At 47.4% G+C, this 22026-nt stretch overlaps 1 protein-coding gene across 1 annotated transcript; it reads right to left on the bottom strand.

Annotated features, from left to right (window-relative positions):
• Window positions 1-374: 374 nt before the first annotated feature.
• Window positions 375-17168, bottom strand: APOL3 (apolipoprotein L3). The gene is made up of 4 exons (XM_032774902.2): window positions 17095-17168; window positions 6687-6813; window positions 6410-6560; window positions 375-1614 (listed from the first exon to the last, which is right to left on the bottom strand). Exons 2-4 carry the CDS (start codon window positions 6715-6717, stop codon window positions 723-725), a joined length of 1074 nt encoding a protein of 357 aa, XP_032630793.1. The 5' UTR covers window positions 6718-6813; window positions 17095-17168; the 3' UTR covers window positions 375-722.
• Between the last annotated feature and the right edge of the window lie 4858 nt (window positions 17169-22026).

The following is a 22026-nucleotide window of genomic DNA, read 5'->3' on the forward strand; positions in this document are numbered from 1 at the left end:
AAAATCTGTTCAGCAAAATATCAATTTGAACTCCTCCAGCCAGAAATGCACACTTTGCAATAAAGAACAAAACAAAGCCTAACCTCGCCTTATCTAACCTAGTACTTACTATTTTGATATTAAAAACCTGTATCGGAGAGATTGGAGGAAGAACTGGTTGCAGCGTCCTGTCCTCTGAGCCCCCAGAGTGAACAACAACCAAAACTAACAGCACACACAAAAACTTCCCTTCCTCAAGATTTGAAAGTATCCTGTCCCCTGATTGGTCCTCTGGTCAGGTGACAGCCAGGCTTACTGAACTTGTTAACCCTTTACAGTCAAAAGAGATATAAAGTGCTTTGGTTCTACTAACTCCTACTATCTGTTTGACACATGCATACAGCATATTGTTGCTTTCTCTTAAGCATAGGCAAAATAGGATAAATTCCTAGCAGGATGATTCATGGTGTCCCGGGTTCTGAATTAACAAAATGTTCAGTAGCACGATGTCTCCTGATCCTTTCACTGAATTCCAAACACAGGAGTGAGTAAATTATGGTATCAATCTCTTTGAACTGTTCAGATTACTTAATGCTTTTGGTCAAGGTGGAGCTGGCATCTCCCTGTTAGTTAGCATCGTGTGTAGCTTTTGCAGGCTTTTGACTTCCTACCACAATCTCCCCTCCCCTTGTGACTTGGTTCTTCTCCTGACCCAGTGCTGGAAATGGGAACTTGTGTCTCATCTATTCATATACCATGCCTTTCAGCTCCTCGTACAGTTCACTGAGATTCTGAAGGTCCTTTTCAAGTTGGCTAGTTTTTTCTCTTATATCTGCTGCGGCCTCTGCCTTCGCCCCCTCAGTTAAATGGATGGAGTCTTTCACGAGACTGTAGGCATCAAACACAACAAAAACTCCTGCGGCTGCGGCACCAAGCACCCTCGCACTTTTGGACATGGCAAGGGTGGTCCCAGCTAAGGCTTTTTGCACTTGCTTGGTCCCCTTTGCTGTGTTCCGGGCTGTACTCCCGGCCGCGGTGAGCCGTTGTGCTAAGGCCTTCAAACCAGGGTTAGCTTTCACCACTTTGAATGCTCTTACATTGGTTCTTATCCCCTTAACGCTTTTGTATACTACCTCTGGAATTTTACTAGCGGTGGAAAGGACGTGTGTCAGGTGGTTGCCCATGGCCTCGCTCTTTGGGGAGACTATGGGTCTGAAATCCACTTCATCGGAGTGGGTCAGTGTTTTCAGGTTGCTTTGGCATTCCACCAGCAGGTCGTTGGCTTTACTCCTTTCTTTCGAATTGCTGACATTCTCATATATGCCGACAGAAATGCTGGTAGCCGCTGCTGCTGCCCCTAAGCCGATCCCAGTTGCCGTGAGAGCCAAACTCCCCCCTGCCGTCAGTGGTGCTAAGGTCAGCCCAAGGATCGTCAAGATGCCAGACGCCAGGCTCGTGGAGTTTGCGGCCATGTTGGCAATGGTGCAGTTCTTATGGGTCTCGTCAATGTTGTCTGCCATGTCCTTAAGGCATTGGATACATTTCTCTATCTCCTTTCTCTGCTCAGGGAACTGCTTCAGAAAGACCATGATGTCTTCACTGGCACTCTCTTCCCAGGGGATGATGCCTTCAGACCTGTTAGAAGCCAAAAGTATATTTTGGTCACTGCAACAGACCTTACAGTTGTGCTGTGAAAAATGACTGTTAAAAATGGCCCCTTCTTCCTCAGCAGATCTGTTCCCTTGTGTGTATCAGAGTCATTGCTATGCCTTGCAGTGAAAATATTTTCTGACCTATGCAGAGACTGTGTGTTCTAATGGCTGAGGTACTGCACTGGGACTTGGGAGACACCTGGTTCTTATTTTGGCTCTGCCACTCACTGGCTGGGTGACCTTGGGCGAGTCACTTTACCTCTGGGCCTCCGTTTCCTCACTACCCTTTGCCTTGACCGTAATCTCTTTGGGGCAGGGATTGTCTCCTAGCTTGTGTGATGCAGTGCCCAGCACAATGGCACCTCAGTCTTGGTTGGAATCTCTAGGCGCTATTGGAATTCAAAAAATAATGATACCGCCAGCCTTGTAAACTCAGAGAGTATCCCGGGGCTAGTCTACACTGCAAAATTAGATCAACCCAGCTCCATCGCTCAGGGGTGTGAAAAATCCATCTCCCTGAGTAATGGAGTTAAGCCGACTTAAGTCCCCGTGTGGGCTGTGTTAGGTTGAGGGAAGAATTCTTCTGTTGATCAAACTACTGCCTCTCAAGGAGGTGGATTAACTAAGGCAACAGGAGAGCCTCTCCCCTCACTGTAGTAAGAGTCCCCACTGAAACACTACAGTGCTGCAATGATAACATTTTAAGTTTAGACATAAGACTCTATCTCTTACCATAGGGTGGAGCTGACTGAAAAGCAACACTCAAAATGGCGCTGTGGGTTTCCTCACTTACTGTATTTTTATGATCACCATAGAACTGGATGCCTCCTATTCTTAATGTATTTATCCTCCCTGCACCCCAGTTAGGAAGGGCAGTGCTGCACTGAGGCACAGTGTGAGTTGCCCAAGGTCACACAGGCAGTCTATGGCAAAGCAGGTAACTGAAGCCAGATCTCCTAAGTCTCAGGGTCGACCCCCTAACCGCTGGACCATTCTTTGTGCATTATTACCACAATGAACTATGACAAAGTTCCTCCTCTATTTTGGGGGGTCCTGTGCTTATTGGCAGATTTGCTCACCTCAGTGATCTTCCCCACAGTCTGGGTCAACTCCTCCTGTGTCTGATCAGGAGTTGGGAGGTTTGGGGGGAACCCGGGCCCGCCCTCTACTCCAGGTTCCAGCCCAGGGCCCTGTGATTGCAGCTGCCTATAGTGCCTCCGGTAACACCTCATGACAGCTACACCTCCCTGGGCTAGCTACTTCCCCATGGCCTCCTCCAAACACCTTCTTTATCCTCACCACAGGACCTTCCTCCTTGTGTCTGATAACGCTTGTACTCCTTAGTCCTCCAGCAGCACAGCCTCTCAGTCTCAGCTCCTTGCACCTCTTGCTTCCAGCTCCTCACATGCACTTCCTCTCCTCTGGCTCCCCCCTCACCTGACTGGAGTGAGCTCCTTTTTAAACCCAGGTGCCCTGATTGGCCTGCCTTGATTGGCTGCAGGTGTTCTAATCAGCCTGTCTGCCTGAATTGGTTCTAGCAGGTTCCTGATTACTCTAGTGCAGCCTCTGCTCCGGTCACTCAGGGAACAGAAAACTACTCATCCAGTGACCAGTATATTTGCCCTCTACCAGACTCCTGTACCCCCTGGGCTGGGTCTGTCACAGAATGTTCTGCCGATACTACCCTCAGCTACTGCTGTGCAATGCCTTGTCTTCCAAAATGCTGCTCTCAGGGTATGGCTATACTTGCAGTTGTACAGTGCTGTGAGTTAAACCCGTCTTCATACAGCTGAGCAGGGAAAGCGCTGCAGTCTGTCCACACTGACAGCTACCAGTGCACTGTCGTGGCCACATCTGCAGCATTTGCAGCAGCATTGGGAGTGGTACATTATGGGCAGCTATCCCAGCGTTCAAATGGCTGTAACGTGCTTTTCAAATGGGGGGGGTGGAGTGTGACAGGGAGCGTAGGAGGAGAGAGAGTGGGTTTTTGGAGTGCTGAGAGTGTGTCAGCACGCTGTCTTTTAAGTTCAGACTCCCTTCCCTTCCCCACTCCCTCTCACTCACTGAAAGCAAACAGCTGTTTCTTTTTTCCTCATAGACCAGATAAGGAGCCGGTCACCGAAATGGACCCCAACTCCCCGCCCCCTCCTGCGCCGCTCTCTCTTCAAGCAAACATTAGCTGTCGGCGCTCCAAGTGGAGCTTTCCTGCCTGCCTCTCACTCATTCAAAGCAAACAGTAGCTGTGTTTGTTTTTTTGATAACGGCACTTCCGCGTCTGGAGTTCATAACAAAACAAGAGCGGTTGCTTCAGTTAAAAGGATTATGGGGCATTTCCGGAGGTCAATCAGTGCATAATAATGTTACTCCCTGTTTACACTGGAGCAGCAGCGTCTCAGACAATACGCAGCAGCCGTTATTCCTTTCGGAGAGATGGAGTACCAGCAGCGCTGTAGCCGCAGAGACACCGCACTGTATGTGCCTTGCCAGTGTGGACGGGGAGTGAGGTACAGCGCTCTGGGAGGCCTTATTGTGCTGTAACTGACAAGTGTAGCCAAGGCCTCAGTTACACCTGTGCCTTCAGGGCAGCTGCTCCGGTATAATTAAAGGGTCGTTTGAAGACTAGTTCCACAGGTGGCACTGCAGTTGGGTTTACTGAACAATGATGGGTGAGCCTGAAAAGAATCCAGCTTGCGCTCTTGGAGCTGTGCTGGTTCTGCAGGGCTAACAGGAGTAACTTGCCATTGCTTTTATTTGTATGCTGAATAACATTTTTTTTTCCTGGAAATCATAAAAATACAGTAAGTGAGGAATCCCACAGCGCCATTTTGAGTGTTGCTTTTCAGTCAGCTCCACCCTATGGGTGCTACTAACTAGTTTCTGGTGACTTCGTACCTTCCATATTAGGGAAAATCAGGGGAATGATCTGTTGGGTTTTTCAAATTAATTTTGTCCGCAGGGAAAGTGAGAGAAAACAATCAGAGCTTTGTATTTTTTCAGCCTCTCCCCTTTCCTTCCTGTTTTCTTGGCAGCAGGTCTGGTCTCTCTGGGTGCCATGGGCAAAGAAGTCACCTGCATTTGGCGCAAATGCAAATAAATAATTGACCCTGTGGCTGTGCCCGCTCCATCAAAATGGGTTTGAAGGGCCGGTCTGTAACCTCCACCCTCCAATGGCCCCCTTCCTGTCAATCTTCTCCCCATCACTGTTTTTCCCATCCCTTGGTGGGAAGACGCTGCCAGCTGGAATCTGCCCAGTGAGCAGGAGGGAAACCAAGCCACCATGGCTTCCACTTAGCTTCTCCACAGCCAAAGCCATAGTGAAGGAGAACAAGGGAGAAGATGGAGGGGGAGGCTTCCAATGAATGCTGCTGAAGCTAGACGTGTTCGGACTGGAAATAAGGTGCTGTTTTTAAGTGATGGTAATTCACCACTAGGACGGCTTGCTTAGAGTCGTGATGGAGTCTCTGTCACTTGAGTCTTTAAATAAAGGTATGTGCTGTCTTCACTGGGAACCGTAGGCTTGATACAGCAATTACTGGGTGAAATTCCATGGCCTGTGGCATGCAGGAGGTCAGGCTAGATGATCACTATGGTCTGTCTGGTCTTAAAATACATTAAGCAAAACCAGATCAGACAGAGACTGAGGGAAAAGTTAGACAGATAAAGGAGAAAATAGGAATCTGATGAACAAACAAAGGAGTCTGTAAGTGAGCTATTGTAATTGTGTCATGAAACCCTTCATGAAACTATGTTACTAAGAAGATATCTGTGTATATACCAGGACAGGTCAGAGGATGCAGCCCTGTAGAGTGGGGGTGCTGGGAGGTCTGGCTCTAGCAGGAGATGGAACTCCACTGCAGCCACAGGGAGCTGCAGGAGGGCTGTGCCTGTGGATGGTCAACGTAAACAAAACGTCTCGCGACCAGCCAGGAGATTACCCTGATGGGCTGCGTGTTGATACTGCTGCAGCCTTAGTTCCTCTGAGGCAGAGTTTCTCAACCTGTGGGTTGGGACCCAAAATTAAGTCACCAGAATGTTTCAAAAGGTCGTGTGACAGCTCCCTTGGTTCTGTCCCACAGGGCTCGCTGGGCTCGCATCCCTGCTCCCGGCACTGCAACCTCTGGGGTAGCAGCGCCACTCAGGTTTGGCTCAGTGTCATGGTGACGAGAGTCCAGGTAGGCCAAATTTGAATGAGAGGCACTGCAACCCCATGAGGCAGCTCACAACTCCACTCACACCAAACCTGAGTGGTGCCGCAACCCCAGAGCTTGCAATGCCTGGAGCAGTGAGTCAAGTCTAGGCAGCCCCACAGCACAGGAGGTGCAGGAACTGCCATTGTGGGGTGAGTGTGGGCAGGACTCAACCACTGGGGGGCAGGACCTGACCAATACCACCCCAGGCTATTTACTGGGTTGTGACTGGGCATAAACATTTACAAATGGGTCCAAAGCCCAAAAAGGTTGAGAACCACAACTTTGAGGCACTGGGTTGTTCTCTCGGGCACCCTCTATTCCTCTCTCTTGCTCTGCTTAGCGATGAAGCTTATCCTTTCCCTGAACTGAGGCTGCTGGCAGAGAACCTTTTCTGCTTTACACAGCCTCACTGGTGCTAATAAATCTGAAATTGTTCACCAATAACAAATACAATGGAGGAAATACCCGGGGCTGTCATGGACGAAGGCAGCTGGGTGCTATTCAGTTGGGGGTCAGGTGATATCAAGAGACAGCTGACCAGCCTCTGTGTGTGAGAATTCTCTTTTGACCAAGATTTCTCTTGCTTACCTCTCAAGGTCTATCACGTCCTGCAACATTTCCTCATAGTTCCACCCTTCAGGAAACAACCTCTGCAGCTCCTCACTATATATTTTCTCCTGCAAAAGCTCTGAGATCCCCAGGCTGCCATCATATTGCAAATCGTGGTCATCAATGTTTTCTAAAATTAAAAACATCATCAGCCTGGAGTGTCTTCAGACCGACTTTCAAAAGGATGCATGCATTTCCAGTTCTGAATCATGAAAATAGAAGGAAAGAAATAGTGCGGGGGCAGGAGCAGGGATACCTTCATAAGTACTGAATGTTCCCGAGGCCATCTTGTCTAGTGAAAATACTAGGTGCAATTTCTGTGATTTTGTTTACATTCCAGTCCTTCAGCACCTCTCATGCAGAGAAGAAGAGGGGCTTCCACCCTGGTAAAGGGAAGAGTAGGAGAGAAACGTGATTCAAAGTGAGTCAGCAGAAGAAACAAGTGTTGCTTGTGGAATAAGTTTAGTGGGAAGGCTGGGTCCCATTTTAGTTTGCTAGTGGAACATGCCCAGACACCACAAAATCATCATCATAACAGGCAAAAAGTCTCCCTTCTGTTGGCAGCCGCATGGATGTTGTGGGAAATCTAGCTGTTGATGCTGCTAGCAGCTTGAAACCTGCAACACTTTCATTGCTAACTTGCAATCAATTGGTTATGCAGGGGATTGATGTTACTGCTCTCAGTAACCTCTAAGTTAAATATCTCTGTGAATTTAAAATGATTCTTCCTGGCCTGACGAGAGGCTAATCTATGAAATGGGCACATGGATTTAGCCGGAGGTCTGCAAACACAGCAAATACACAGTTGTGTTTTGCTAAATAGGGTAATAATTGAATGTATTTTAACCCTTATTGTAAACTTTGCAGATGGGTAAAGAGGCCTGGAAGAAGCTAATATAGAAATTTGAAGATCTAGCTTGGAATTGCTTTACAGTCAAAAAGCTGTTAAGGGTGTTAAGGGTGAGGGGTGCAGGCTCTGGGAGGGAGTTTGGGGATAGGAGGGGGTGCAAGGGTGAGGGCTGTGGGGCTGAGGATGAGGGGTTTTGGGTGTAGGAGGGGGCTCAGGGCTAGGGCAGAGGGTTGGGGTGTGGGGTGGGGCTGGGGATGAGGGGTTCATGATTGCAGAGGAGGCTCAAGGCTGAGACAGAGGATTAGGGTGCAGGAGGATGAGGGCTCGGGCAGGGGCTGAGGGGTTTGGGGCATTGGAGGGGCTCAGGGCTAGGGTGGAAGGGCAGGATAAGGGCAGCCTGCCCTGCCATTTTATGGATGGGGGCACTAGGACTCTGTGGCAGCAGTTGATGCCGGGAGCTGGCAGAACAGAGTCAGCATGAGCTGCAGGCTCTGGGGCAGGGGAAAGTGAGTTGGGGCAGCAAGTGGGGGCTGGTGAATACTTGGGGGAGGCACGTGGGGGCAGCAGACAGGGCTGGGGGAGAGACCCAGCCCCAAACATTGGTGGAGCAGGGCCCCCAGGCCCTGAATATTGCTGAAGCCCGGGCACCATGGGTCAACACAACTCGCCACCCTGGGCATGGGATGCCCTACACAGCAGTTTCTTCAGGAAGAACTAATCAACCTTTATAGTAAGTACATCTAGAAATCGTTAGGTTAATTCGAGTGTTAGAAATAAAGGGTAAATAAATGATTACAGTCATTTTAACAAATGGCTAATCAGTCGGTACAGAGTCCAAGGGTGCTTACGACCAACCTTGTATCAACGTGCATATCACCAGCTAGAACACATGCTGCTGAGATTTTCAAAAGCACCTTGTTTGTAACATGCTTACGTCATCTCTTTACCCTTTATAATGTACCCTTAATATACAATCTGATCAGAAAAACTGGTGAGTACTCAAATTGAGCAACTAAGGAACCTAGGCCCCAGTTCAGCAAGATGCTTCATTAGGAAGATGCATCTACAGACTCCAAAGAGTTAAGATGTTGTGTAGTGTTGTATTGGTTAACAGAGGCATTGAACTGCACCAGTGAAGTGACTCAGAGCAGTATAAAACTGCTGGGATGTAGTCCGGAGAAGGCAATTACAAGAAAATGGATGTAAAGAGAGGCCCTAACGTATTTACTTGTAATTAAGGAATTTTTTTTCTGTTTTTCTGGGCAGTGAAAGTTCTGCTGTGCCAAAGCAAGAAGAGGACAGGATCGTGAATTTTGAAAGCATGAAACCTGGCTTACCTTTGTGGTAAGAGCCAGAACCGGGATGAAATTTGAGCAGATGCAAATGTGTCTTAGGGCTTGGCTACACTGGAGAGTAACAACACTGATGGTGGCTTTACTGCACTGTAACTTACTCCCTGTCCACACTGGCAAGGCACATCCAGCGCTGTATCTCCCTGGCTACAGCGCTGGCTGTACTCCACCTCGGCCTGGGGAATAACGACTATAGCATCGCTCTTGCAGCGCTGGGGTGCCAGAGTAAACAGTGATTAATCTTACTACGCTGTAACTGACCTCCGGAACCTTCCCATAATGCTTTTTAAATAAAGATAACACTCTTTGTTTTGTTGTGAACTCGGGGCTCCCGGAGCTGCTTATCTAAAAAACAAACACAGCTACTGTTTGCTCCAGCAGAGGGGATGAATGTCCACAGCAAGTGTTTGCTTAAGGAGAGAAGCAGCACTGATTGCCTTTTGTAACTTCCCTGAGGATCGTGACCCCCCACCAGCTGAGAAATTCTAGTCTAGTAGGTGAGGATCTGGATTGAGAGTCAGGAGACTGAGGTTCTATTCCTATCTCTGCCACTGATGTGCTGGGTGAACTTGGGCAAGTCACACCCCCGTGCCTCAGTTTCCCCTTTGACTAGCTTGTCTGTATAGTTAGCAGATTATGCATCTGTGCGGTGACTAGCACAGCATAGTCTTGATCTCATCTGAGCCGCTAGGCTGTACCGTAATGCAAATAATAATCTATAATGGAATGTAGGAAATAGAGGATTTAAAATCTCAGCTCAGTGCTAGTCTCTTTGGCCAAAGAATTTCAGAAGTGATTTTGGGGGCCCAACGTGCGATGCCTTAAGGGGGCTGATTTTCAGAAAGCACTGGGCATCCTCCTGTGAAAATCCAGCCCCTTTAAGGGACTGCAAGTTGCATTCTGAAAATCACCAGATGCTTTAGAAGCTCTTGGCCAAGGAGAGCAGTGCTGGTCTGAGATGTTTTAAATCTTGGCCTTTGTGTTTTGTCAAGTGCCATGTACATCTAGTTTAAAATTTTTAAAAAACGGTTATTTTTAGAGCTGATTAAAATTCTGTGTACATGAATATGGAAATTAGGTGCAGCCCCGGGGCTTCTGGCAAGCAGCAAGCATGATTCTTAGCACTGCAAAGGTCGGGCAGCTCTGCTGGTCAAATGAGCAGAGCCCAATTTATAGTAAGAAAATTCCCTGTTGAGCTTGTCCAAGTGCTTCACTGTAATTAGCATCTGTCACACTGCAAATCAAATAAGTGCCTAGAAGGATGCAGGGAGGGGCAGCAACCCAGCCATGGGAAAGAAATGGTGATGAGGGATCTACTGGATGCTGGCAAGGCTGCAGAAGAAAGGGACTTAGGAGTTGCATGACCCAGGTCCTGTTCGTGATTCCACTCTGGCCATCCTGTGTGCGCTTCAGCTAGTCACTTAACTGTTCTGTGCCTCATATGCTCCATCTGCAAAAATAGGGGTCATTCCTATGCCTCTTTTTGATGCGCTTTGAGCTCTTCAGATGAAAAGTTCAATATGAGCCCAAAGCACTGGGTTATTGTTACTACATGTGTTGTCTCCAAAGAGTAGCTAAAATTAAAATAAAATAATATTAATTAGCAGTTTAATCAACTGCATTGCTGCAGCATTAGAGCAGTGTACAAACTCCTCCCAGAAGATGTTATAAATCCAGCGATACACAAAGGGTGTGTGTTTACATCGTGATGCAGCCTTGTTCTCACTGCACTAGCAGCTCTGACCTGCTGGAATCACAGAGAGGAATGGTTATGGATGCCTTGTCCTGGGAGGTGGAGGCTGAGTGCTCTCATCTGCCCCGAACTCAATGGGAGCTGAGCTGTTCAGCACCGGTCAGGATCAGGCCCTTAGTGTTATCCTTGGGGGCAGCCGGTTTAGTAAGAAATCACTTGAGGCCAGACAGCAGACAGCTAACAAAACTGCCATTTATTTACAGACACAGAGCTCACCTAACCGGCCAAAGCTGGCTGGGCTATCCCCTAATAATCTAACTCAGTTGCCATAGGAACAAAAACCATGACAACCAAATACCCAACACTGACCACATTCAGCATATTCAGCTTCCTTCTTACCATCTCTTCTTATGTCTGTCTTTGGGTATAATCTTCCTGCTGGCACTCACAGGTCGGCCTCGCCACTCCCCAGGGTGTCCAGGGACCCCTAGTGCACCAAGCCCTCTTGGTTCCACCACCTCTCAGCCAGGGTCGAGCTGCATACTCCTCGCCCCTGACGCTCCACTGCAATCCCCCGGGACCGGTTACTGCAAATTTTCTCACTGGCACACACATCCCAGTGTTTTAATTAACCCTTCGTTTTACTGCTCCCCATCACTTACGCAGGAAGCGCCTTCCCGTGATTACTTTTTATCCAATAGGCTTGCAATATCTCCTCCGCTGCCACCAGTTGTCCGAGTTCTGGGAGTCCCCCTCCACTCCTCTTCTCTGACCCACTAGTGACTTTTAGCCAGCCAGTAAAACAGAGGGTTTTATTGACAACAGAACACAGTTACAGCGCTTGCAGACACAGTTCAGACTCCTCATCCAGTCCTTCTGCTTTCAGGGCTTATCCTAGCTAGGATACCCTGTAATTCCTCCCTCACAGCCCCAAACCAAAAACTGACCGCCCCTCCCCCCCGGCGGTCCTTTGTCCGCTCCCTGGGCACCCAGTGCTGACCCCCCTCCCCCCTGCCTGCTCAGTTACAGCTTAAAGATCTGTGCCCTCACCTAAAGACATCCCCTGCTCTTCCCATTCCCCCACACACACCCCTACTCATCGCACGGCCATCTGCATTGCCGTGGCAGAGCCGATTTCTGATATTTGATTTTCATATGCTGTTGCTGAAGTAACAATGCCCTAGCGTGCATTAACGACTAGCAGCTAATGGGGAAATGCTGTGTAGTCCCAAAAATTGACGTCAGAGTCGCATGTCAGTACTGAGAAGAGTAACTTTCACCCAAAACATACTGATGAAACTTCCAAATTCCAAAAAACAATTTCCTAATGTCTCACGTTTGATTTGGGCGTAGTTATTTCGCTTGCTTAGAGTGCGTGAAGCAAAGCAATAGTTCTGTCTTCTCCTGAAGCATATGTGTACACGACATGCTCCACACTCCATAAGGGAGCATCGCAGGCCATGTAGGGGTAAGTGGATCAAAGTGCTTAGAACTTCAAATTAAGCATGATCCGTTACTTTGTTAAATGCAACATCACAGCTTCAGTCACTTCCAGCCTTGTTCCTGCCCCAGGAGCTCATGAAGTGTTTTAGCATGTGTGGCTAACGTAGATTGAACTTTCCCATAAAGTTCAGGTTAGTCTAGAAACCAGCGCAGCTGGTCTTACATTCGAGTGGGGAGCCTCCACAATAGCTTTAACTTTTGTGAGGCCTTTGAAGACCTGCAGAATCAATATGTGTGCCCAGAATATTAACAGAGGGCTTAAAGACATTCACACTTTCTTTGAACTCCGGATACATACTCTTCCATTCTTTGTAGGGCTAGCTCTAAATGCTGTTAAGTATCCTCTTCATTCTCTTCCAGTGACCAGATATCATCCAGATAGCACTGAACTCTGAACAAGCCACACAAATCTGGTCCATACCCTCTGAACAGCCGTGAGCAGATGTATTCGATAAAGGTGGACAAGTATCGGATAAAACCCCTATGAGTCACCAATAGTCAACAGCTCTTGGACTTTCATCGACGATGTAATATTGTAAAATATGCTTACTCAGAGCAATCCTTTACTAACTTTTGTCCCCCAGCAGCCTGAGAAGAGATCATTGACGGGGAACGGTAGCTCTGCACACAACACGGGTTGGCATGACGTTACATCACTGCAAATCCGGAGAGAGCCATCTTTCTTCACTATATGGAACGATAGGAGTCCATAGCTATGGTAACTGTATTAGGACTCAAATTTCGACCAGGCCCCAGGTGGCTTCAACTTTGGGCCTGATGGCAGATAGCACAGTTCAGGCTTTCAATATTGTGGACTGTAAGGTATAATGTATCAATGGCACAGTGATTCCCTTCAACTTCCCAAATCATTGCCAAAAACAAGCAGCATGTTTCCTTAGAATAATGGGTTCTTCGATGGCTTTCTTCTTATCATCCAGCTGCACTTCTCTGCCCAGTTCAGCTAATCTTCCAAGCCGAAGACCCTACATTAAGGCCTGGGAGTTACCTCTCACCAACACAGTGTAATTTAGCAAAGCCTGTCCATTGGAGCTCCACACTTAACATCAACCGTGCCCAACATGGCACAGGCTTCTCCTGTAACTCTTCAGAACATTTTGTGGCCTTTAAACGAAGATCCTTGTACTCTTCTTTAATACACAGTCTCGGAGATAGCAGACGCATGCACCGGTGTCCAGTTCCGTGCGTATAGGTTTGCCATCCAACAACGTACCAGATTCATGTAGCCCACCGCCAAAGAACAAACATGCCAGTGCACTTCCTCTTTGATACGGTTGTCACCCTTGATCATCCTGGTCTGCCTCTTAGGTATGCAGATGTTCCTCTTTGTCGCAACCTTCTCTCTCAGGAGAGGTCTGGGAGGGGAAGAGAAGGAGGGGAAGGTGAATTTTTCCTCTCTGTTTTTGTGATTCAAGGAGTTTGAATCACAGTAATCTTCCAGGGTAACCCAGGGAGGGGAAGCCTGGGAGAGGCAAACGGTGGGGAAAGGGTTTACTTTCCTTGTGTTAAGATCCAGAGGATCTGGGTCTTGGGGTTCCCCAGGGCAAAGGTTTTGGGGGACCAGAGTGTACCAGGCACTGGAATTCCTGGTTGGTGGCAGCGCTACAAGTACTAAGCTGGTAAATGAGCTTAGAGGAATTCATGCTGGTACCCCATTTTTCAATGGAATATTCCAGAGTGGGCATTGGGGGAATTATACCATCACTTCTTCACTATTTGAACGATAGGAGTGGGCCCATGAACTATGGTAACTGGTATTAGGACTCCATTGGTGACCAGGCGCTCCAGGTCTGCTTCAACTTTTGGCCTGATGGCATATGCACAGTTCGGGCTTTCAGATATTTTGGTGGACTGTTGGGTTTCCAATGTCATGTGAGTGATTCCCTTCATAGTTCCAAATCCTCTCCAAAAAAACCTTAGTATAGGGGTTAGACTGGTTTTTCTTTAGTCATCTGGTGCACTTCTGCCCAGTTCAGCTGAATCTTCCCAAGCCAAGACCTACCATTAAGGCTGGGTAGTTACCTCTCACCACAAACAGTGGCAATTTAGCAGCCTGTCCATTGAGTTCCACCTTAATCAATAGTGCCCAACATGGGCACAGCTTCTCCGTAACATGTCTTCAGAACAGTTTTTGTTGCCTTAAGCGGAAGATGCTGTAGCTTTTCTTTATACACAGTCTCGGAGACCAGCGAGACGGCTGCACCGGTGTCCAGTTCCATGCGTATAGGTTTGCCATCCAACAACGGGGTTACCCAGTATTCATGTGAGCCCACTGCCCAAAGACAAAACATGCAGTGGCACTTCCTCTTGCGATGAGGTGTCACCTTGATCATGCCTGGGTCTGCTCTAGGTATGCAGGGTTCCTCTTTTTGTCGGCCAGACACAGGCCTCTTTTTCTTTTGTTTACAGGCACACTCAATGTGTCCCTTTTTGCCACAGTGTCGACACACCAGGTCCTTACACCAGCATTCTGATGCCTGGTGACCTGGCTTACCACAGCGGTAACATTCCTGACTCTGCACAGTTTTGTGGGTAGGTTCTTGTGACACTTTTTGCACCCTAGGCGATGCACCGATGGCTTGTGCCTCCCTTGTAGCCAGTTCCATGGAGACAGCAATATCAACAGCTTTTTGTAAGGTAAGCTGAGCCTCTGTCAGTAGGTGCTTCTGTGTAGCTTCACTGTACAGGCCATACACTAACCTGTTATGCAGGGCATCATTTAACATCTCTTTAAATTCACAGTGTTCTGCTAGCTTTTTTAAAATTGCTACAAATTGTACAACTGTTTCATCTTCTTTTTGGTCTCTTTTGTGGAACCTATATCTTTCAGCAATCACCAGTGGTTTTAGGGGAAAATGGAGCCCCAGGATTTCCACAATGTCACTGTAAGATTTAGTCTCAGGCTTAACAGGGTGTAGTAAGCTGCATAACAGGGAGCAGGTTTTAGCCCCTACAACACTTAAGAATACTGGCACCTTCTTTGCTTCTGTAATGTCATTTGCAATAACAAAAAGCTCAAAACGCTCAGTATACACATGCCACTGCACTATATTCTCATCAAAAGGTTCCAGTGGCCTGGTTAGAGTAGCCATGATTTTTAGTTTCACTTTCACTGTCAGTGCAAACAAGCGGTTTTTTTGTTTGTTCTTTACCTTGACTTCTACTTCCTTCTGTTACTGGAGCAGCACCGGGATCCCATCCTCGTCGCCACTTGTTATATCCTTGGGGGCAGCCGGTTTAGGAAGAAATCACTTGAGGTCAGATTTCTAACAAAACTACCATTTATTTACAGACACAGAGCTCGCCTAACCGGCCGAAGCTGGCTGGGCTATCCCCTAATAATCTAACTCAGTTGCCACAGCAACAAAAAACATGACAACCAAATACACAACACTTAGAAAGGCAGAGTCCTCATTTCCTGCTTGGTAAACAAGAGAAACCTGATCTGCAGTTTCAGTTCAACTGAAGGTACCTGGGTCTGGGACTCATGCTCATGTTTTGTATTTATACCTGGGGGCAGGGAGGTGTTACTGAAATATGAATACTGACCACATGCTGTTCAGTTGATGTTGGCCCACACACCTTGGTAGAACAACCTCCACTCCCTGCCTAGCTTCCCTTCCCCATCACAAGTGGCCTTCAGCTGAATCCTGCCATTTTCGTGGTGTCATTTGGGAGGCATTATAGTCAGAATACTGATTTGGTAACTAAACAAGATGGGCTTTTCAAGGGAATGAAACTGTTTTCTTCCTGTTTCTTCTGCTGCTGGGGCAGTCTTAGGCCACCCTCCACCTAGGGACTGCCAGGACAGACCGGCCACTTCTGGGAGCCGGGTAGGGTGTCCGCCAGCCCCCCTCACCCCTGCAACACTGTGGGTCCTGGGCCATGAGCCCCTGGGCTACCCCTTCCAGAGCACCCCCTGCACCCCTGGGCCACCCCCCAGCCCCGCACAAAGCACCAAAGTTTTAATCAGGGGTATATAGTACAAGTCTTGGACAGGTCATGGGCCATGAATTTTTGTTTACTGCCTGTGACCTGTCCATGACTTTTACTAAAAATACCCATGACTAAAATGTAGCCTTAGGCATGATCACCTCAGCGGGCTGATTTATTTTCAGTGCCTGCATTTCTGTTCCCTGTGTGACCAATGACAGTGGTATTCACTACCCATAACAGAACAGGCTTCCTAAAGCAGAGTGTTATTTATTTAGAACCAAAGCTTTTCAGATGAAACAAATCTTAAAACAATAAATAGATTAATGCATGTCTAGCTTACCAGGTATCTAACACTCTTCCACATGAGGCTCTTGGTAGATAGGTCTAAGCTTCCTGTAGACACCCTGAAACCTCTAGGGTCTGGCCTGCATAATCTGTTGCTTTAGCTCACAAACCATTTCTCCCCCTGCTTCAGAGAGAGTCACCTTTAAAGACTGCTTAGTGTTTTGATCACTCCCCTATTCATAGACCTTTTGATCACTAGTCTCCTAGCCTGGCAGAATAAGTCTTGCATCTTTGTTAGAGACAAGATATAAGCTCTGTTCTTATGTGGGACTATTATGTTTCTTTCCTATTTGTTTTTCCAATAGGCCTCACTGAATTCGAGCATTATACGGTTATAATACACATTCCACTACCCCAGTGTAAGTTACGCAGTCTATCTCAATAACCAACAACCTCAATAATACAGCATACATAGAATTATTACATACTGAGGGTCTTAGATTATTATACAGCAGCTTTGTGCCCATCACACCATGTCTCAACACTGACTTGTGCACTCTCCAAAAGAAGGCAATCAGGTTATATAATTTTCTAGCTAGTTGTCCTTGAAAGCTTGAAACTGTGACCACTGAAGTCAACGGCAAAGGCTCCTTTTGATTTTAATGGTTCTTAGAACAGTTCACACAAGCATACTGATGAGTAAAGTGCACTGCACTGCACTGGTGAATAACCCAACATGCCCCACAGATGCTTACCTCTCCCCTCCCACCCCTCTGTCAGCTATAACCCCCTCCCCTTTCAGCAGGCAGCCCAGCCCCACCTCCCTACTGCTGGAATCTGTCCGTGTCAAGAGATGAGGCATTAAAAATAGCACTAACAGACCACCTTACGTTTCAATAGTAAATAGTTTACATTTTATGGGGAATTTCAGGTTGGCCCACAGGCCAGCAGGAGGTAAAACAATATCCCCTTCCTCAATATAAGGTCTGAAAGCTCGAAAGCCCTGATGAAACGCTATGACCCTTACCTCTCTGGCTGCCCCTGGCTAGTCTGCCTGAGAAATCATAGTGCTGTGTCTGTGTAGACTGAAGCACAGTCTCCTGTAAGGAAGTAGAGAGGAGTTTCTCAGAAGTGCATTTAACTAAATGTCATAGCGAAGCCAAATATACTCGCCAAGGCCCTTGGTGTGTGTTTACCAAGGGTGCAGTAACCCAGTATTATCTGTTATGAAGGAAAGTGGGAGGAGTGAAACAAAGGGCATGTTTTTTTTTTCAAAGAGCCAGCTTGTCTGCTGGCTACGCTCTCCTGTTGTAGGCAGTGTTGTTGTAGCCCTGTCAGTCCCAAGCTATTAGAGAGACAAGGTGGGTGAGGTAATAGCTTGGACCAATTGGTGAGAGAGACAAGCTTTAGAGCTACCTAAAGCTCTTCTTCAGGTCTGGGAAAGGTACTCAGAGTGTCACAGCTAAATAGAAGATTGATTAGATAGTTTAGTAGTCTAGAGTCATGGTGTTAATAAGGACACTGAATTTACGGCTTATTCCAGCAATCTGTAACCCACTAACTTCCTTTTTGCTCTATGACTGCAGGGGTGTTAACGAGCCACTTCACCTTGAATGGTCTCTTCGAATATGTGCTAACTACTTGTGCTAAACTATCTGTTTGATCTTATATTTAGCTGGGACACTCTCAGTCTAACTACAAAATGATGTTGACCTAAGTTAGGTTGGCATACAGTTGCAGCAATTACATTGTTTGTGCGTGTCCACACTGCACTCCATGTGATGGAGGTGTGTGTCCTCACCAGGAGCACTTGTGTTGCTGCACAGTGCAGTGCACCATGGTAGCTATCCCGCTGTGCACCTTGCCTCCATCCAGTGAAGGGTGTTGTGGTAAATTTTCACAGTGCCTCATTGGGATGAAATGAGTCGTGCAGGGGTGACTGGGAGCATGGATTCAACTTCCCAGAATGCAGTATTCTCCATCCCATAATTGCACCTGCATCCCATAAACCCACGCTTCCCTCTTCGCTGTCCACCGTCTCCAACAGAAGCATGGAGCCTGCACAGCACTGCACTATGGTGATGAGCAATGTGAGCACAGGCCATCTGATCCTGCAGTAATTGCAGAGCTGCAAGAGGCGCCACGGGGAGCAGGATGATTCCTTGGAGCGTAGATTGCTGTGGGACATAGAAACAATTCAAGATTGTTGGCAGCATTCACAGAGCAGCTTCAGACAGTGGATTGCTGGTTTTGGGCCCAAGAAACAAGCACTGACTTTTGGGATCATATTCTTGTGCAGGTTTGGGATGATGAGCAATGGCTGCAGAACTGTCGGATGTGCAAGGCCACATTCCTAGATCTGTGTGCAGAGCTCGCCCCAGCCCTCCATCTCAAAGACACCAAAATGAGATCTGCATTGACAGTGGAGAAAGGAGCAGCAATTGCATAGTGAAAATTTGCAATGCCACATTGCTACTGATCAGTTGGGAATCAATTTGGAGTTGGGAATTCCACTGGGGCTGTTGTGATGCAACTGTGCAGGGCCATTATTCGCTTCCTGCTATGAAGGACTGTGAGTCTTCCCAAACTGCAGTGGGCAATAGATGGCATGCATATCCCTGTTTTATCACCAGACCGCCTTGCAACAGAGTACATTAACAGAAAGAACTAGTTTTCTATGGTAAAACAAGCTCTGATGGATCGCTAAGGATGCTTTACTGACATCAGTGTGGGCTGGTCAGGGAAGGTTCATGACCCACAGATCTTTAAGAACACAGGAATGTTCAGAAAGCTGCAAGCAGGGACTTTCTTCCCCGACTGGTGGATTATCGTTGGGGACGTTGAAATATCAATAGTTATTCTGGGCGACCCAGCCCTACCCCTTGCTCCAGTGGCTCAAGAAGCTGTACACTGGGCACCTCAACAACACCAAGGAGTGCTTCAGCAGGTGCAGAAGGACTGTTGAGGTGCGTTTGGATATTGAAAGGGTCACTGGCGCTCTCTAATCCATGAGATTGGCCCTCAATGAAAAAATATCCCAATGGTTATAGCTGCCTGCTGTGTCCAGCATAATATCTGTGAAGCAAAGGTCAAAGTTTCCATGGGGTGAAGGGTGGAGGTGGAGCAGCTGTCTGGTGATTTTGAGCATCTGGACACCAGGTCTTTAAGAAGAACTCAGTGTGGAGCTGTTGGGCTCAGGGAGGCATTGTAAGACCATTTTAACAGTGAGCCAGAGTAGCGTGTGTTGCTATCGTGTGCTCTAGCTGGCATTGCTCTTTTGCAGCTCTGTTACGAATCCTGTAGTGAGTGCTGTGTGTAGTAATATAACACTGCCAGTGCACCGATGCTGTCTGTGAATGATGGCAGCACCACCCAGCATATGTTGTGATCTAATAAAAATGAATGTTTCCCAAAATAGATTTTCATTCCATAACAATGCAAACAGAAAAACATTTATAACTTAATAAAACGTGATACATTAAGGGAAAAGAACCTATGAAGAGGAAAGAACAGTCATTTCCATCTCAGGTGCACATACACAAATCATGTCTTTCACAGGTCAGTGTATGTGTGGCTGTGAAGGTTTTAACGTCCTCAAGAGGTGGAATGGTAGGGGTAGGGCAGCAGCCCCTGGTGCCATGTGGAATGTTGAGGGGGGGTGTACGGAGGTCCCGATATGCAGTTCTCTATGGCTGCAGAGGTGGGCAAGCATGGATTGTTGAACCTGCAGGTCCACCAGAGTCTGCAGCATGTCTGTTTGCTGCCTGAGAAGCGCCAGCATTTCCTGCTGCATATCCCTCTCCTTTTCCTGCACCTTTCTCCGCGCTGCCTGTGTCATAAATAGATGGGTAAGGGTTAATGTTTTTTTACCTGAGAAGGGTGAACAAAGGGAGCCAAATACCTGACCAGAGGACCAATCAGAAAACTGGATTTTTAAAAGTCAGGGAGGGAATTGGGGACTCTGTGTCTTTTGGTTCTCCCGGCTATGGTGAGAGCATCTTTCCTTCAATCTCCAAGCTTCTTTCTACTCTTCTGTTACCAAGTGTGAGTACAAAAGGAAAGCAATAGGTTGATATTGTAAGTTGTATTTACATGTGTATAATAGCTGGACTGGTTTAAATTGGCTATTTTTTGAATCAGACTGTTTATTCATATTTTCTTATAAGCAATATCCCTGTATTGATCTCTTAATGCAGTGTTTAGTTTAAATGTATTTCTTTCTTTTTATATAAAGTTTTCTTTTTTAAGACTTGTTGGAGTTTTCTCTCTGGGTAGATTAAGGAACAAGGAGAGGGGATTCTCTTTGTGTTAGACCTACAGAGGGTGGCTCAGCAGCACCAGAGAGTGATGGGAGGGGAAAGAGATAGGATTATCTCTGTCTCCTTGTGCTTGAGGCTTGTCTCTTTGTGGATAAAGAGACATGCTTCTTGGTATGGTGATGTAAAAGATTACATCTGAACCTCTCAAGTTAGCCCAGGGAGCAACGTCTGGGTGGGAGGGGGAAGGGAAGGGACAGGAGTTCCCTTGCCGGTAGGCTCAGAGTCTCTGAGTCTTGGGGGTCTCTCCAGGGAAAGTCTGGGGGACCAGAGCGAGGCAGGCACTGCAATTCCTGTCTGGTGGCAGCGAGATAAGAGCCAAGCTGGTAGTAAGCTTGGGGGGGTTTCATGTAAGCACCCAGATTTTGGACGCTAAGGTCCAGATTTGAGACAGAAGCTTACCACAGCCTGTCTGGTCAGATTGTCTGCAATGGTGATCCTCCAAGGCCTATGCTCATTATCTGAAGCAGTGGAGGCTTGAAGGATTTTTTGCAATGTCATCCTGAGTCCTCTTTCTCCTTCTCCTTACCTGGCTCAGCCATTCTGCTGGTATGGATGGAGAGACCCCCAAGGCCACGTTTGCAGCTGCTGAAGACACAGTACACAGAGGTACTGTTGTCAGTGTATTCACGAGATAGATTGAAACTTAGGATACTGAACTCACTCCCCTTGATCCAGACAAGTTTTAAGCACACCATTTTCGCTTCTCCTTGGGATATATACAGCATGGCAGCAGTCATAGTGCCATCCATGGCGAGTATGGCCTGGGGCAGGGGGCATATTGGGAAAATGAGGGGAGATAGCTCACAGGCATGAGTATATGTGTATAGGGCAATTGAACTGAATACTGGCACTGTTTTCCATAGGCGGAGCTGGATTTTAGCCAATATTTCAGTCCTGAGGGGAAACGGAGACAACTCCTGCAGATGTCCGACTGCAGACCAAGCTGTATGCTGCCAGTCTGTTTGCTGCAATGGTGCCTGCTGAACTAATCGCTGAGTGGTGTGGGAAACTGTCTTACCGTAGTGGAAGAAATAAGGCAGTCCTCCCCAGAAACCTTCAGCAGAGGATTGCAGACTATCTGCAAGAAAGTTTCAGCAAGATATCTACGGAGGATTTACGGGACATCCCAGTGCACAAATATACAAATTGTTCCGTGAAGCCCCATCTGCCTAACTCTAGAGGGGGATGAGAAGCGGATAACAACTCTACGTCTCTTCGTTGTTTCACTGTCTCCTCTAGTATAAGTAAAAAAGAGTAAATCAACAGATGTGTCCTGCTACTTTGGGGGTTCCATCTCTGTAATTTCTAAGCAAACCACATACTTACCAGAGGTTCCTTACCCTGCATCAGTCTCACCCGTACTCAACTGTTAGGACTGGTTGGACTGAGCTGGAGTCAAAAACAGGTCCTGGGTCACTGCACTGCTGGATCCCCTAGTCATCTGTCTTCCATATTCCATGTTCCTTCTCGCTGTTCATGGCGGGGGCCTCTGCCTTGGGGTCCTACAAAGTATACACAGGGCTCTTGGGGATGGTGGTGGGGTCTTATCCCAGGATAGCATGCAGCTCTTTGTAGAAGCGGCAGGTCTGTGGTTCCACAGCCAGTGCTTAATTTGTAATGAAAGAGGTGCCTGGGGCTCA

The sequence above is a fragment of the Chelonoidis abingdonii genome, chromosome 1 (genome assembly GCF_003597395.2).
Source record: "Chelonoidis abingdonii isolate Lonesome George chromosome 1, CheloAbing_2.0, whole genome shotgun sequence".
NCBI lineage: Eukaryota > Metazoa > Chordata > Testudines > Testudinidae > Chelonoidis > Chelonoidis abingdonii.